Source organism: Archocentrus centrarchus, unplaced genomic scaffold (genome assembly GCF_007364275.1).
Source record: "Archocentrus centrarchus isolate MPI-CPG fArcCen1 unplaced genomic scaffold, fArcCen1 scaffold_50_ctg1, whole genome shotgun sequence".
Taxonomy (NCBI): domain Eukaryota; kingdom Metazoa; phylum Chordata; class Actinopteri; order Cichliformes; family Cichlidae; genus Archocentrus; species Archocentrus centrarchus.
Genome location: NW_022060273.1, coordinates 1,104,879 through 1,123,041, shown reverse-complemented (window position 1 = coordinate 1,123,041; position 18,163 = coordinate 1,104,879). Strand labels below are relative to the sequence as shown.

General features: G+C 44.2%; 1 protein-coding gene across 1 annotated transcript in view; it reads left to right on the top strand.

The window, feature by feature from the left end:
* The window catches only part of kcnk18 (potassium channel, subfamily K, member 18), a 31,985-nt gene extending 14,304 nt beyond the window's left edge, over positions 1-17,681 (top strand). Inside the window, exon 3 of the mRNA XM_030725252.1 lies at positions 15,475-17,681. Within this exon, the coding sequence (XP_030581112.1) occupies positions 15,475-16,292 (818 nt within the window). The 3' untranslated portion in view covers positions 16,293-17,681. The remainder of the gene's footprint in view (positions 1-15,474) is intronic.
* Positions 17,682-18,163: the final 482 nt, after the last annotated feature.

Sequence of the window (18,163 nt, the reverse complement as noted above, 5' to 3'; positions counted from 1 at the left end):
CTCTGGAAAAAATTTCCACAACCTTAGAGGGCCAGTCTAAACGCATCACCGAGGCGGAACAGAGAGTCTCAGATGTCGAGGATTATATGGCTGGCCTGGAAACCAGACTGGCCGAAACAGAAAAGAAAGTGAAGCAAATGGCTGATGTTATGGACGATTTGGAGAACCGCTGCAGACGGGACAACATTCGCGTCCTCAATCTGGAAGAAGGCACGGAGGGAAAAAATCCTATTCAGTTTTTTGAATCATGGCTACCCACTGTGCTTGGGTTAGAGGGGAACCCTGGAACTAAAAGTCGCATTAAAATCGACCGGGCACACCGTAGCCTGGGACCGCGGGGAGCACACCCACGGCCGGTGATAATTAGACTTCATAACTCTAGGGATAAACCGAGGATACTGGCAGCGATGCGGGCGAAGCCTAACCTGGAATATGAAGGAAGGCGGATCTTTATCCATCAGGATCTGTCCTCCGCGGTTCGAGAGAGGCGTAGAGCCTTTAACAACGTTTGCAAAGCCCTGATAGACAAGAGGATCCGATTCAACATGCGCTACCCGGCTGTCCTCGGCATAAACCTCAACGGCACGGAGCATCGGTTCCAAACACGGAGTGAGGCAGAAGATTTTCTGAAAACGCTTGAATAGAGGTACTAGACAACACTGGACTGAGATCTCCGATCACTGCGGGTCTTGATGGCCACACTTCACTGAGGACTGAGTAAGTTTCACCCAGGGTACTTCAGAGACAACAAGTTCAAATAGTTCCTGTAAAACGTAAAACTTATAAAAAAAAAAAAAATCAGAGCTGAATCGTTACATTTCGGGTATCTTACGCACAATGATGCAACTACTTTGTGTTTGACATTTTAATATGGTGAATCTGCAGTTGAGAGATGTCATTACTGATCACCTATATACTACAGGTAGTTCAACTGTTAAATTTAAATGACATGCTTACTAATGACCTTTATGATGTGGGAGCGGGGGTGGGATATGGAAGGCATCCTGACCCTCCAGAAGCGACTACTCCCTTGGGGGACACGCACCCCTGTAACACCAACCTCTGGGTTGCTTTTTTATGTTTTGTTTTTGTTTGTTTTTTTCAGACTCATTCTACTTTCATATTTGCACTGTTCTCTGAGCATGGAAAAGTTCTTTGTTCTTCCATCTGTTGGAGATGGCTTTGTTTATTTCAGCACAGCTTTTTTTTTTTTTTCATTATGACTATGAGTTGCACTTTTCCTTTTGGGAAGCATATCTGGTCTCTCTTACTGATAACATGAGAGGTAACTTATTTTATGAGTAACACAATCACTACTTTGAACGTCAAAGGTATCAACCACATAGTGAAGAGGCGTAAAATACTCTCCATGCTCAAAAAGGATAAAACACAAGTCGCATTACTGCAAGAGACACATCTCACTGACCTGGAACACTTAAAACTAAAGCGTGACTGGGTGGGCCAAATATACTTTTCCTCATTTAACTCAAAAAGCAGGGGAGTATCTATACTCATCCATAAACATCTGTCATTCACACTTGACAAAGTCATACAGGATAAGGAGGGAAGGTTTGTAATCATTACGGGGCATCTATATGGTGAACGTATTCTTTTAGGAAGTGTCTATGCCCCCAACACTTCTGACAGCACTTTTTATCCTAAGTTACTGGCTTTTATCTCTTCCAGCTGTCCTCCACTAGTAATAATCGGAGGGGACTTCAACTGTGTGTTGGTTCCAGAAATAGATCAGAATCCACCCAAAACTACTCCTCCTTCTAAAATGGCCAAAGCTACAATAGAGCTATGTTCAGACCTAGGCCTATATGATGCTTGGAGGACTATAAATCCACAACAGAAGGACTTTACATTTTTCTCACACCCCCACCAGTCCTTTTCAAGAATTGATTACATCTTTGTTTCAAGAATGATTTTAGACAGGACCAAAACTTGCTCTATTAACACATGTGCTCTCTCAGATCACTCATCAGTCAGTGTGGAACTCCTACCACCTTACTATGACCCCTTATGTAGACACTGGCGTCTAAATCCATCTCTTCTCAGCAACCCTTCATTTTTAGCATACATAGAATCGCAATGGAAACTTTTCATCTCCACAAATGACACACCCGATGTCACTGCATCAACTTTATGGGAAACGGGGAAAGCCTTCCTGAGGGGCGCTATAATTTCGTACACCGCTGCACAAAGAAAAAATATGTTAGCCAAACAATTAGAACTTGAACAGCAAATCACAATTTTGGACAGAGATTTTAAAGCCAATTCCTCAACACTTACTTATAAAAGATTAGAGGCGGCCCGATCTGCTTTAAATCAGTTGTTAACTCAAAGAGCAGAATCAGCAATATTTTTTGCCAAACAGAGATTATTTGAATCTGGTAATAAACCCGGTAGGCTCCTTGCTCGCTTAGCCAAGGGTCGTACAGGGTCTTGCACAATAGCATCACTAATGGACAGCTCTGGTACACAACACTTTGAAACTAAATCTATATGTAAAATAATAAAGGATTTCTATCAGAAATTATACTCATCAGAATGCCAGAATACATTACAGCACAGGAAAAAATTTCTGGATAGAATACACCTTCCCACATTAGCTGCAGAATGCAGAAATGATTTGTGTAAACCAAGTACTGAACAGGAAGTCCTGGAGACAATAAAATCTTTACAGGGTGGGAAAGCTCCCGGCCCGGATGGGTTTGGCCCTGAATTTTATAAAAAAATGGCCAAATTAGTGGTGGGACCTCTGACTAACATGTTTGTTGAGTCTTTCGAAAAAGGTATGCTTCCACCAACTTTAAACCTGGCCCACATCTCTCTGATCTTGAAGAAAGGTAAACCCTCTGACCACTGCTCATCTTACAGACCAATAAGCTTGCTTGGAGTGGACTGTAAGATACTGTCAAAGCTCCTGGCACGGAGATTGGAGGAGGTGCTACCTACCCTAGTCAGGCCAGATCAAACAGGCTTTATCAAGAACAGATACTCTCACTCCAATGTTCGCAGGCTCCTGAATGTTATTCAGTTTGCACACAGTACAAAGACAAAGGCCCTTGCAGTATCTTTAGATGCTGAAAAGGCATTTGACCGAGTAGAATGGGAGTTTCTTTTTGATGTTCTCAACAGGTTTGGTTTGGGCTCAGTATTTATTGAATGGGTCAAGCTTTTATACAGATCCCCCACTGCCAGAGTTCTGGTAAATAGCTCAGTATCTGATGCTTTCCCATTGAGCAGAGGTACACGTCAAGGATGCCCCCTCTCACCATTATTATTTACACTTGCAATTGAACCATTAGCCGAGACTATTAGAAGCCACCAGGGCTTGTCTGGTGTCACTCTGAGGGATGAACACAGAATCTCACTTTATGCTGATGATGTCCTGCTGTTCATTACCAACCCAGAGAGTTCGGTACCCATTTTAGCATCTATTATTAATGAGTTCGGTCAGATTTCCGGTTACAAAGTTAATTATAACAAATCAGAGGCTCTCCCATTGGGAGATTCTGGGGATTGGACAAGTTCTATCAATCTCCCTTTCAGATGCTTGCCCTCTGGCTTCACCTATTTGGGAGCCAGAGTATCCGCAAATATTAAGGACTTGTACAAATTAAATTTCATACCAACTCTGGTGGCAGTTAAAAATGATCTTAATCGTTGGTTCGATCTCCCCCTATCATGGCTGGGCAGGATCAGTCTGGTAAAGATGAATGTGCTCCCTAGAATACTATACCCAATGCAGATGCTGCCACTTATAATTAATAAGAGAACTATTTCTGACATCGAAAGATCTCTTTCAATTTTTATATGGCATGGAAAGAAAGCTAGATTGAAAATGAAGACACTACAGCTGCCAATAAGTGAGGGCGGTCAGGACTTCCCTAACCTTCTTTATTATAATTGGGCCTGCCATGCCCGGATAATATCAGATTGGCTGAAACAATTTTTACATCAGGAGGAGCTCCCCATGGATGCTTGGTGTTGTGCCCCTTTCTCCCCTCTCAGTTTTATCTCAACCAAAATAAGTGAACTTCCTGCTGGGATAAAAAATAATATCATGGTTAACACATTTAAGATCTGGCGCAATATTACCAGGCATGCTAGCCAGGGAAGGTTTTCAACAGTGCTACAGCCTCTAACTCAAAATAAAGCCTTCCCTCCAGGTGTAGAATTGGGTATATTCAAGGAATGGCACTCAAAGAATTTAAGATTTGTAGCTGATTTATTCAAGGATGGTAATTTTATGTCATTTACACAGCTTCAAACAAAATACGGATTACCAAATAACCACTTTTTTGGTTTTCTCCAGGTGAGACACTTTGTAAAATCAAATTTTCCAACGCCAACAGATCTACCAATAGAAGGCCCACTTGACAGCTTCCTTCTCAAATTTAATACAGCTGCTCAGAATAGCAAGAACTTCATCTCCCGGTTCTATGCTAAATTACACTCTATCTGTCCTGCTGCTGTTAACAGGAATATAGAACTATGGAATAGAGACCTGGAAACTGAACTTGATATCAGTGTATGGTCAAGGGCTTTTGGATCTGTTAAAAAAATGAGTACTTGCAACAGACTCGGAGAGAGTCAGTACAGAATACTACATAGACTGCAGCGCACCCCTTACTTTCTAAACAAAATCAACCCCCAAATCTCTCCTCTCTGTGTGAAGTGTAAAAAGGAGGTGGCAACCTTCTTTCACTGCATCTGGCAGTGCCCGTTAATATCCAGATATTGGAAAAATATTACTAGAGAGCTCAGCTCAATTTTCCACAAAAAGCTAAAGGCAGAACCAGTTTTATTTCTTCTAAACGTGCCCACGGGTCAGCTCTCATTATCTGCGGGACAGTTGTCTCTAATGGGCAAACTTCTCCTTCTGGCACGGCGATGTGTTCTGTTCCAATGGATCAGAGAGAAACCCCCTTCAGTAACGCAGTGGTATAGAGAGACATTCAAGGTGTTTCCAATGGAACGTATCAGCGCCACACTAAAGGGCAATGATGATATATTCTATTCTATCTGGCAGCCTTATTTGGCATACCTTCCTTGTGATCTTGCAGACTTCTTGCAAAAGGGGCGACCACATTTAGTTTTCACAAATAAATCATAGTAATGTAACTTCTTTCCCTGGTAGAGTACCAGTGCAATTTGTGTATGTATGTGCAATTCATGTAATGCATATATTTAGTTATTTTTTTTACTTGTTTCATTCACTTTTGACTGTCTTAACCTGTGCTGAAGGTTTTGTTTTCTTGTTTGTTATTGCAAAAACCAATACAAAACATATTTAAAAAAAAAAAAAAAGGGGAGCCCTGTTATAGCATAAATGTAAATTTGGCTAATAACATCAGATGTTATGATCTTAGGTGCAAATTGACTATTTATCCTGAGAGCAGAAATACAATAATAAAGAGGTTTTATAGGAACCACAAATATTCTCTGAAAAGTTTGTGAAAATAAAGTATTAGTGGGTACTGTGCAGTTTCTAAACTGAGTCAAGGGTGGACTTTGTCTTTATGTTGGCACCAGACACCAGGCTAGAGGAGTTACCAAAGTCACAAAGAACAATAAAAAATCACTTATAAGCCTAATTTCTGAAAAAGGTACTGCAGTGATTTCAATAGTTTACTATTCATGGTACATATTCTTATTTAGTACAGGCACATTACTTACAAAATAGCAGTAAACAAAAAGATTGTCTTAAAAAAGATCATGGCTTCCTTTATAAGGACCTTCATGTACAGTGGATTTTCCACATTCACAGTTTAGCTCTCAGACTCTCTCGGTGGCACAGATTGCAAATGCACTTTCTAAAATAAATCAGAAGCCCACTGCACTTGGTGTCTGGAGTTGAGCTATGAAACCTTGAAGCCTCAACATTAGAGTTTGGGGGGGGGGGGGGGGGGGGGGGGGGGGGGGTGTTTGTTTGTTTGTTTTTTAGTGATCATGGTCATGTTTGAATAAGTGTGGAGAGCTTAGACTAAAGCACTTTGAGGTGGATGATGTGATTTGGTGCTATATAAATAAAATTGAATTTAATTAAATTAAACTTGGAATTTAACGTTACTATGTTGGCCATTTTTCCACTGACTCACTTTGGACCTAGCCTCCTGTGGCCACTGCAAGAACAGCAGGTTTTTTTACACCGTGCTGGCTTCATTTTTGTGCCCTGAAGGCTGCTCAGGTTTCCCTCAGGCTTAAATCAACAACATTTTATCATTCTTGAATGCCTCAAGGAAAATTCTTCAAATTTTGTCACAAACCACAATTGGAACTCATGAATGAACTGACTAGAATTTGATTTTCAGGAGTTAAGGTCACTGTGACCTCACAAAATACATTGTTGGTGAATTTTTAATGTTAATTAAGGGAAATGAAGTAAACCCTGTGAGCTAGTTCAGGCAAATATCTCTGTTTTTTAGGCCTTTATAAGAATCTCCTTTGTGAGAATGTCTTGGGCTGGTCTGTGCAGCATTAACCAGATTTAAGCCCAGGAATCGCTTGCTGTGAGCTAGCATTGATAACCACTCAGCCACTGTACTGCCAAAACTGCACTGATCTCCATCATAACATGCTTTACTGTCCTTATGTCATTTACTATACACACCCTCCCATTTACCGTTTTTCCCTGTCGCTGCCTCCTGCTTCAACCACCCCAGTACTCACCTGAAGACTTCAAGAGGACGTTTACTCATGACTTCTTAGCTCAGTTTGGCATCAGAGATTAGCTCTGATGCCAAACTGACTGTTTTGCTGCTCTAATACTGTAAGTCAGTCATTTAAAATTTGAATGATCTAACTGATATTTTTAATAGGATGAAATGATGACTTTTTTTTTTTTTGAACTGTCATGTCTGGCAGTTTTCGCAATCAGAATGATAATCCGAAGGCATTATTGTACCAAACATATTTGCTTTTACAAGACGTGCTCTATAATTATTTTCTATAGGCTTGTTAATTGTATTTTTTTTTTTTTTTATTCTTGCCAGATCTGACAGGTAGGGAAAGAAGAAAAGAGAGATGGAAAGCAAAAAGAAAAAAGAAAAAGGGGGGGGGGGGGGGGGGGGGGGGGATAGAAGATAAAAGCTACACATACATACACCTTCACACACACACACATACACACACACACACACATATATATATATATATATACATACATACATACATACATATACATACACATATGCATACATATATACATACATATATATATACACATATACATACATATATATACACATACACATGATGACTTTTAATATCCAAAAGGTTTTTCAATCAGTTTCATCACTGTGACATAAGCTAATTTTTTATAGCTGTTCTTCACAGTAACTTGAGAACCAAAGGGTTTTACTAATACATTTTAATAAAAAATACAAATTAAAAACACTTGAATTTGCCTTTCCACATGTATTTATGTTTCATTATCCATTATTATTATTACTGATTAATTCGTGAAGGGTTTTTTGTTAAGTTTTAGTGTGTTTGTGGTTTTTTTTAGGTTACATTGTAATTGCTGAGTAAACCATTTCTCTTATCTGTATTTGATTTGATGTGTAAGAGCCTTGTGTAGATACATTATTAGGTCTGTTATTGTCAAACACATCATAAGTGGTAAAGGGATGCCAGCTAATGGCTAATGGCTTAGTGACTACAGGAAGCCCACAAATCTCAGAAGACAAGGCACTTCCAGAGGAGAATGCCTTTTATGTAACCACAGAAAGCTTATTAGAGGTTTAGAGGCAGATTGTCTTGTGTGTTGCCTTGTTACCTGGAAACTTCATTCATGGTTCACAATGAACATAATGGGCGTTTCAGCCGAGGCATATAGATATATGTACAAAGTTGTGCTAGATTTTGAAAATTGAATTAGATAATTACATAAAAGCCTCCATGAAAGACTCAGTTTTAGAAAACAAAAAGATAAAAACAAGCTCTGTGCAAGATGGCGGCACGCATACTGTAGTTGCAGTAAGCAGGGCTGTGTGAAATTGTGTATGTGGTTATGTGTGGGTCAACTGTTGCTCAACACATCACCATTATGTCAGGCGGACATTATTACACACAGACGGCACGATCTCCTACAGATAGGACCACAAAGTAAGCAGGTGGTTATGATCGATTTCCTCCGCTCTCACTACATCCCAGCAGACATTATCAGACCACCCGGCTCTTTGTGGTCTATCATCCCTGTGAGGAGGGGTCACAGACAGAGACGGCGCAGAGAGAAGAGGCGGAAAAGAGGCCGCAGAGCCGGCGTTTTAGCGAGACTACGGAAACGGTCTCTTAGACCTCTGCTGCCCAGTGTTTTCCTCGCCAATGTAAGCTCACTCAAATAAAATGGATGAACTGAGACTGCTGGCGGCTTGGTGCGGTGTGCTTGTATGTCAGCAACAGCAGGTGTAAAGACAGTATGACTGTGAACAGCCACTGCTCTCCGGACCTGAAGTACATAACTGTTAAATGCAGGCCCATCTATCTGCTACGTGAACTCACAGCAGGTTTGATCGCTGTTGTGTATCTCCCCCCTGATGCTAATGCTTGACATGATGCGGTTAGCAGTCAACAGAGCAGATATCCTCAGGCTGTACACATCACTGCAGGAGACTTTAACCATGTTGATTTAAAGACTGTGCTACCCAAGTTCCATCAGCATGTTAAATGCCCTACAAGAGGGAACAACACACTAGATAAAGTCTACTCTAACATAAAGCTGGACTTTAGGGCTGTGCCACTGCCACACCTGGGCAAGTCAGACCATCTGTCCCTGCTTATGATACCAGCATACACCCCCCTCAGCAAAACTGCTCTTTCTACATCTAAGACTGTTCAGACCTGGTCCGAAGGTGCCTCTCAACAGCTGCAGGACTGGTTTGAAACAACTGACTGGGACGTCTTCAAACACCAGAACCTGGAGCAGTACACCTCAGCTGTTCTGGACTAGATCAAGTTCTGCACCAACACTGTAACTGTGGACAACAATATCTGGGTTTTTCCAAATAGAAAGCATGGTGCAGAACTTACTCAGAGAGAGGAACATCGCCTTCTGGAGCTGGTGATGGGGTGCTTTACAGCGCTACCAGAGCCAACCTGAAGAGGGGCATCAGGGAGGACAAGGCTGCATATAAGAGGAGGATTGCGGACTGTTTCCAGAGCCATGACTTCAGCAGGTGTGGCAAGGGGTTCAGCATATTTTAAACTGCAGACCCAGCCCATTAGCTGACGACAATAACATCAATCTGGCAGAGGAGATGAACAGTTTCTTTGAACACTTTGAGGTACAACAACCAGAGACAGCCGTCCAACATCCATCAGCAGGCTGCAGCAACATCCTCAGGCTGGAGGCGCAAGAGGTGAGGCGTATGCTGGGAACTGTGAACCCCAGGAAAGCTGTGGGGCCCGATAATGTCTCTGGACAGGTACTGAAGGTCTTTGCGGCTCAGCTGGCTGGTATTTTTCAGTTCCTGAACCAGGCTGCTGTCCCTCCCTGCCTGAAGTCCTCCATTATTGTTCCCATCCCCAAGAAGTACACCATCAGTGGATTGAATGACTATTGGCCAGTTGCACTTACACCAATTATTATGAAGTCTTTGAAAAGCTTGTCCGGACTCACATCGTCTCCAGTCTCCCCCCCAGACTAGACCCCCACCAGTTTGCCTACAGAGCCAACCGGTCCACAGAGGATGCCATTGCCACAGCCCTCCACTCTGCCCTCTCTCACCTGGAGTGGGGGGGGGGGGGGGGGGGGGGGGGCTACTCTTTGTGGACTTCAGCTCAGCGTTTAACACCATCCTTCCATCCTTCCTGGCAGACTGGTGACTAAACTGTCAGACCTGGGGATACCATGCTCCATCTGTCTGTGGATCAAGGACTTCCTGACAGACCGTTCCCAGAGGGTAAGAGTAGGTCCCCACCTCTCTTCAGCCATCAGCCTCAGCACTGGCTCTCCACAAGGCTGTGTGCTGAGTCCACTACTCTTTACCCTCCATACACAGGACTGCACCCCCATACATGCCCACAACTGCATTATAAGTTTGCAGACGACACCACCGTCTTGGGGCTCACATCGGGGGGGGGGGGGGGGGGGGGGGGGTTGGTATACCAGGATGAGGTGCAGCAGCTGTCAGGGTGGTGCAATGAGCACAACCTGATCCTGAACAATACTAAGACAAAGGAGATGGTAGTAGACTTTAGGAGGACAACAAATGTCATTCAACCTCTGTTCATCGAGGGGGATGAAGTGGAGCTGGTTTCAGATTTTAGGTTCCTTATGCATCGCTAAGAAAACTATCCTCATGAATTGGAAATCAAAAAATGATTTATGCGTTACTCACTATAAGAATCTACTTTTAGACCACATTAGTCTGGAAAGAATGTCTGCCACCTCTAAAAATCAACTGGCAAAATTTGAATCTCTCTGGTCCCCACTGATCAGCTCCATCGCATGATGGGGGTGACGAGCTGTGGTCTAGTTTCATGGCGCACCCGGTAGGTGGCTGGGGGTGGGCCGGGGGGGCCTGGGTGTCTGATGGCTCTGGCCTGGAGGCGGTGGCTACCGTTTTGTGGTTTCTGTGTCCGGGCCCTGGTTGTTGGTGGTGGGGACTTGGATGGTGCTCTTATGGTCGTGGGGTGTGGGGCTCGGGGTCCCGTGGTGTCGGTGCTGGCCCCGTCCGGGTGGCCGGCTTCCTCTGTGGGGGCCGGGGTGCGGGGGTCGGGGCCCTGGTGCCCGGGGTTGCCCGTTTCCTGGCTGGGCCCCTCCCTGCGCTGGAGGGGTCTGTGCCCCCTTGGGCGCGCCGCCGTGTGGGGTGGGTTGGCTGTGTCGGGGTGTCTGGCTGGCATTCCGGGATTCTGGGTGCCCTCCCCCATGGGGTGGTGGGGCGCTCAGGTGAGGGAGCAGCAGTTGCCCCACACGGGGCCGGTTGGTTCTGACTCAGGACCACTGTGTGCGTGTGTGTGTATGTGTGAGTATGTATGTGGGGGTGTGTGTCTGTGTGTGTGTGCGTGTGTGTGCGTGCGTGTGTATGTGTGCGTACGTGCGTGTGTGTGTGTGTGCGATATTTGTTGTCCTTTGTATGCATGTGGGGTGTGTGTTGTGTCCTGCTTGCAGTGGGGGCAGTGGGTGCCGGCCTGGAGTACGGTGGCGTCCTGGGGGTGCGGTCACTTCAGGCCCTGGACCTGCCTTCCCTGGGCTGCGGGGGGGTGTAGGGAACTGGGGTGCCTAGTGAGCCAGTAGCTAGCTGGCTCTCTTCCTCCGGGGGGTAGTCCTCTGCCTCCCGGTCATATTTATCCTGGCCCCTCCCCTCCTCCCACTCAGTTTAACATCACATTATGCACACATAGGTTCTCGGGGGTGGGGGGCTCGTGCTGCAGTGAGTAGGGCCATCACCTCGGCTCTGCTCGCTGTGCTGTGTGATGTCCCACTCCTCCTTTTTTAATTGCATTATACAGCTCACAACACATCATAGTACATATAGGGCCTTGGGGGGCAGGTGTGTCACACAGTGGTTAGTGGGTGGCACTGCTGAGGTGGCCCCACTTGTCTGTTCACTGCTGCCTGCACCTCAATTTTATTTACATTTTAGACATTGAGGGCCTTGGGGGGACAGTGTGGATGGGCGCTGTTATTCAGTGCTCATATTACATCTGTCCCTCCAATTTTAAAAGCACTGTAGTTTTCACACAGCCATACACATTCTTCTCAGTACATACATTCACATCACCCCCCCCAACACGCTGAGTGGGAGGAGGGGGCGGGCGGGCCTTCTCACACCCCAGTTCCATGCACCCCGCCTGGGATGGGGACTGGCTCATTGTTCGGGGCTGGGTTGGCTGCTTCCGTGGGTTGCCGCTGGCTTGGTGCTGGTACCCGCTCTCCCACATTAGGTGTCCATGTATGTTACATGTGCGTATGCATGAGTGTGTGACTGGTGCATGCGAATGTGCGTGCGTGTGTATGTGCGTGTGTGTACATGAGGGAATGACTGGTACGTGTGTGTGTGTGTGTACGTGCGTGCTTGTGAGAGTGTGTGTGTGTGGACAGCTGGGCCTGGGTTGGTGGCTTGCCAAGCCTTGGCACCGGTGGGACACGGAGGGTGGGAGTTACCCCTCCCTACCGCTCCACGCTGCTCCCCACTGGTCGTCACTGCCGCCCCTGGGGTGTGGGTGCCCGTGGGTCCCGGGATGTGTGGCCGGATGTCTCGGCATGGTTTTTGGCCTGCTCCCTTGGCGGCCGTGACCTGGGGGTGGCTTGGGCCTCTTTGGCGCATGGGGGGGCTCTGCCGGGTGTCGGGCTGCTCTCGGGCGCTTGGGGCCTCGGGGGCCGCATGCCTGGCTCGTGCTGGGGGTGCCGGCCTGCCGGGGGGGGTGGGCTGCCCGTCGTCTCTGGCTCTCTGGGCTCTAGCCCCTGGATTGTGGGGGTTCCGTCTGTAGCCTCCCTCCTTCCTCTTCTGGGGAGTGTACGCGGTTGCCATCGGGATGTGTGGCCCCAAGTCTTCTGAGCTCCTGTGCTGTGGATGGCCTGGGTCCCCTGGGTCCTTCCCTATCTGCCTCTGGAGCGCGGGGGGCATGGTTGCAGTTTCTCGCCCTCATTATCGAATACATTGCATGACAAAGGCGCATACACACACATTACTACAAACAATAAACTTGTGTGTGTGTGTTTGTGTGTGTGTGTATATGTAGGTGCATATGGGTGTGTGTATGGATGTGTGTGTGTGTGTGTGTGTGTGTGTGTGTGTGAGTATATCAACCCCTTTTATTTTTTTTTATTTTTTTATTTTTTTTCTATCTCCTTTCTTCCTTTTCTCCCCCCCCCCCCCTTTTCTCCCCCCCACCTCTTGTTCTTGCCCCTTCCTTGTTGCCTGTCAGACTTGGCATGAATAACTAAATAAAAAGATAAATAAATAAAAATAAAATTGCAAACATTAACAAGAAGAGCCTATAGGAAACATATAGAGCTGTTCTTGTCAAAGCAAATATGTTTGGTACATCAGTACATTCGGATCATCATTCCGATTGTGAAAGATGCCAGACATGACAGGCTAAAAAAAAAAAAAAAAAAAAAAAAAAAAAGATTTTAGGTTCCTGGGAGTGCATCTGTAGGACGATCTGACCTGGAGGATCAATACCACCAGCACTGACAGAAAGGCCCAACAGAGACTGCATTTCCTGAGGGTTCTCAGGAGCAACCACCTGACCCAAAATCTGCTGGTGTCCTCCTACCATTGCTCTGTAGAGAACATCTTGACCTACTGTCTGTGTGTGTGGTTCAACAGCTTCACAGCAGCAGAAAGAAAGACATTCCAGTGAGTCATCAAGACGGCTCAAAAGATCACAGGCCGTCCCGTGCCCTCCCTCCAGGAACTGTTCAATGCCCGCTGCCAGAGGAGGAGGCACAGAACATCCTCCAGGAACCCTCACCTCCTGGACCTCCTTGTTTCAGCTACTGCCATCAGGCATGACAATGAAGGCCAGAACAAAGAGACTGAGAAACAGCTTTTATGCTGGGTGATGTGATGTAGGGTGGTAGTGCTGAGTGTGTGTGTGTGTGTGTGTGTGTGTGTGTGTGTGTGTATGTGTGTGTGTGTGTGTGTGTGTGTGTGTGTGTGTGTGTGTGTGTGTGTGTGTGTGTGTGTGTGTGTGTCGGATTCTTCTAATTTTAAATGTATTATTATGTATTGTGTTGTAATAATTCTTTTAACACTCGTGCTTTTATTATTTATTATCTGAGGCACCTGGAAGGATTGCATTTTACATTTCATTGTGACACTTGTGTGTACAATGACAATAAAGATTCTATTCTAGACAGCATTACTGCTAACAACGTGCATGCCTTGACAAATCAATGTTCTGCTTCTTTTGCCTCCAGTATCTTTGGGCACTCTGTACTTTATCAGTATCAGTTCTCTGTAATTTATCGACATAGATACAGTAGTAAAAGTAAATCGCTCAACTATAGTTGAAATAGCTAAAGTATTTATTAGGCAGGAAAGACAATGGAGGGAATGACAAAGGAAATGGTGTGGGGCAGACTTAGGTGCCATTTACATGAGACCGTTTTCATTTTGAAACGGCGTCATTTTGATGCGTTTCGGCCTTCTGTTTACACGACAATGGAGTGAAAACGATGTGTTTCAGAAACGGGGTCCAGAGTGAAGCGTTTCAGAAACGCACTGGCTTGCGTTCTCGTGTAAACACTTGAAACCGGGGTGATTTGAAAACGCTCGACTCGCACATGCGCACTATGGTTGCGACGGCCACAGTTTTTCACGCACGCGCTAATTGATAAACAGCACTCGCGGATTCACAAGTGCTTCTTATGCTTTTCCTGTGTTTTTACCGTTTTGTAATTCAGCGTTGTGTGCACCAGCGATCCAACCTCATCGTGCTTTGAGTGCTCTGATTGAGTAGAAAAGCGCTATATAAGAACTAGTCCATTTACCATTTACCATCGTCAGTCCACACAAAACCTCTCACATTGGCCGTTTTGTAAGTAAAGAACAATTTGCCGCACTACCTACTGTGTCAATCCACGCATGCGCGTCTTACATAAACAAACTTTGCGAAGAGAAAACCAACGCCAACTTGTGGCCTGGCATGGGAACTACATCGTTTTCATCGTTTCACATGTCATCGTGTAAACGCGGATCGTTTCTGAAACGCCATCGTGTAAACGAAAGGCTGAAACGCATCAAAACGACACCGTTTCCAGTGAAAACGGCTTCGTGTAAACGGGGCCTTAAACCCAGGCCCCTGCAGTAGCTATAGCAGAACCCCAATATAGCTGTGGGCAGCTGTGGCTCGGGGTAGAGCAGATGATCTAAATGTTCTTATATAACACTTTTCTACTCGAGCATTCAAAGTACTTTAATACACCATGTTTTCATTCATCCATTCACACAAGCACCTTTTGCCTCATCTAAGTGCTTTCTAGACACACACTTTCACACTCCAGTGAACACATGAGGAGCAACTCAGAGTCCAGTATCTTATCCAGGGATACTGGACAAGATACTGGACTTTGGCATACAGACTGGAGCAGCCAGGGATCAAACCACCAACTGTCTCATTACTACTGTAGATGACCTGCACTACCCCCTGAGCCACAGCCACCCTTCTACCAATCAGAAGGGTAAGACTTCAGTTCCTGGCTACTACAGTCTGCATCTTGAAGTGTGCTTGGGCAAGATGTTGAATTCCAAGTTGCTCCCAATGCATCCATCAGAGTTTGAGTGTGAATGTATGCAAATGTGAGACAAGTCACTTAGGTATTAAAAAAAGTGCTTGTATCAATGCATGTGAGACTGGGTGAATGAGGCGTGTAGTAAAAAGTGTTTTGAGTGCTCTGTTAGAGTAGAGAAACACCATTTAAGTACCAGTCCATATATCGACCATATATCCATATCCATACCAAATATAATTACCACCCTTTTAAAGTGTCTATTTTTGTCATTGCAGGATATGGAGAGATCTATCCAGTTACCAGTCTTGGTAAGGTGGCTTGTGTCTTCTATGCCATGGTGGGCATCCCTCTCATGCTTCTGGTCATCCTTGACGTTGGAGACTTCCTTGCTATGATGATGTCCAGAGCCTACATTCATGTTCACACCCTTTTCAAAAAACTCTGCTCTCGGATCTGGTCACCATGGAAGGTTCAGAGCAGGGACTCAAGGCATCCGACCCTGGAGGATGGTACCTTTGTTTTCAGCCATGATGTTGTGATCCGTGAACCCCTCAACATCCAGCAGGTGCTGCACAGCCAGGCAGATGTACGACACAAGTCCATTCAGCTTCAAAACAACAAGGAGATCTTTGAGAAGATTCTTGCCAGAGAGAATTTACTGAGAAAGGGTCCACTGCTTAGATCGCTGTCTTGCCCAGAACTCGATCAGTTGCCGCCATCATCCAGTAAATATGCCTTGTGGGACTTCACAGGGTTAGGGGATGAAATGGAAACACTGAATGTACCCCTTTTGCTTATTATTTTCATTGTCTTTGCCTACATTTGCTTTGGGGGCTCAATTCTGCAATTATGGGAACGATTTAAAGACCCCTTTGATCCCTACTATTTTTGTTTCATCACCCTCACTACCATTGGTTTTGGTGACATTATACCCACACACCCCAAGTTCTTCATGCTTATCTCACTTTTCATCATTGTTGGCATGGCCATCATGTCTATGGCTTTTAAACTGAGCCAAACACGAATTGTAAGCTGTTACCGCCAGTGTGTCAAGTTCATCAGCAGAGGAAACGTGGAAACCTTTAAAAATTGAAAAAAAGGATTAGGTCAGCAAGACAGTCTGTGCCTCGTGTTCAAGAGCTGTACAAACTCACATTTCTGATTTTGAAACAGGTCGATATCAGGAGCGAGTTGCACGTGTTCTCTTTATGCTGCCTCTTCTTACGAGCATGAGCAAAGGAAAAAGTCTGCATGTGCCATACACTTCTGCCCAGTGAAGGAAGGTAATATACAAAGTGATTCAAAAAGAAATTCACATTTAAATGTAGAACTACTAGAAACAGTATCTTGCCAATGAAAAATATTTAGCTTTACTTTAGTACTATGTGATGCTAGTAATGTTTCTCACCTGAATACACAACAGAGTATGGACACAATGTTGTTGCATTTCATTATAATCCAGTATGCTGTTTTTTACTCCTGTTTTTTTTCTTGCCATTCATAACTAAGTTGGTATACATATTTTGTGTTTGTATTATTGCTCAACAAATTTTACCATTTCAGAACCGTATTATTGATGCTAAAGTTAAGGTTTTGACTCGATTCACTTTTGTAAGACAGCGAACCATGAGGAGTTTACCATTTGGACCATGTTGCAAAAGTCTTGTTGCATTTGCAACAATTAACCACACATTAATTATTAGTATGATTGGGATCTGGGGGATTTAAATGGTAGGCTGATGCTGCCTAAGCAAGTTTTTTAAGTTTGGTGGACTGCATTTCACTGTCAAGGCAGTCTTTGGGGACTGTCACTGTAATCAGGCTGCAGATATGTTTAAGTGGGTGGTACATGTCAGAACTATCCAGGTGAATTTCAGGACCCAGAGGAACAGTGGAACAGTGCTGTGTTCCTTGGTAGGTCGCCCTGGTCTCGATCACACACAAAATGTAATGTTATCAATTCTTATCAGCTATGATACAATTTACAGTACAATATAGTTAATTAAATAATTTTCTATTAAGCAAACAGAAGTATCATAGCATTGTACATAATCATTACAATGTATAATTCTTGATAACAGATTCAAATCCTTGACTGAAGCTTAACTATCTGTTTAGAGCTTTTTTCAAAATTAAATAAGATAAGTGGGGGCAGGGGATGACAAATGATTTGGTTTAGGTGATAACAAAATAATTGCAACAAACAGTTGCCTCAAGGTGCTTTATATTGTAAGTGTTTGTTGCTGTCAGTAAAATCTATAGGCTGCAAACTGGCCTTATTTTTCTTTTGTTCTTAGTTAAATCAGCAGAAGAACTGAAAGATACGGGTCTATTGTTAATAATGATCATCATGGTAGTGACATCACTGGTGCTCAGTGATGTACAGCTAGAAACAAGGGTATAAATTCACAATGAAAAATGTTTTTCAAATAAAAATGGAATAACAGGATATTTTTGAGTGCAAGCTTAAATGTATAAAATCAGATTCTCTGTGTAAACTTGACATATACATGAATACTTGATCACAAAACTGTACATTTATGCATTTATTTTAAATGCAATAAATTGTGGAAATCAGTATTGTCAGTATAATGTGGTGTGTGATGTTGCCCATAAAGGATTCCTCCTGCAGCCACATAGAACAAGTAGAGGAGTATTTTTTTATGTCTCCGTGGTGACTTTCTTAGTTACACAAACATATTTACAACTGGGATCATTTACACACTTGTTAGCTGTCAGAAAATGAATCAGTACTCAGTGGATACTTCAGGTTACTTTATTTGTACCCATAGGTAGATTTGGCTTGCAGTAGTGAGTCATCCATCCTCAAATGTACATTTTCAGTGCAAACACTGACAACAGATAAGCATAATACAAAATACTGAAAAAATAAATATTACATTATTCACATAGCAGCATGTAAAGTATATATAGTGCTTTTCTACTCAAAACACTTTCTTAGTG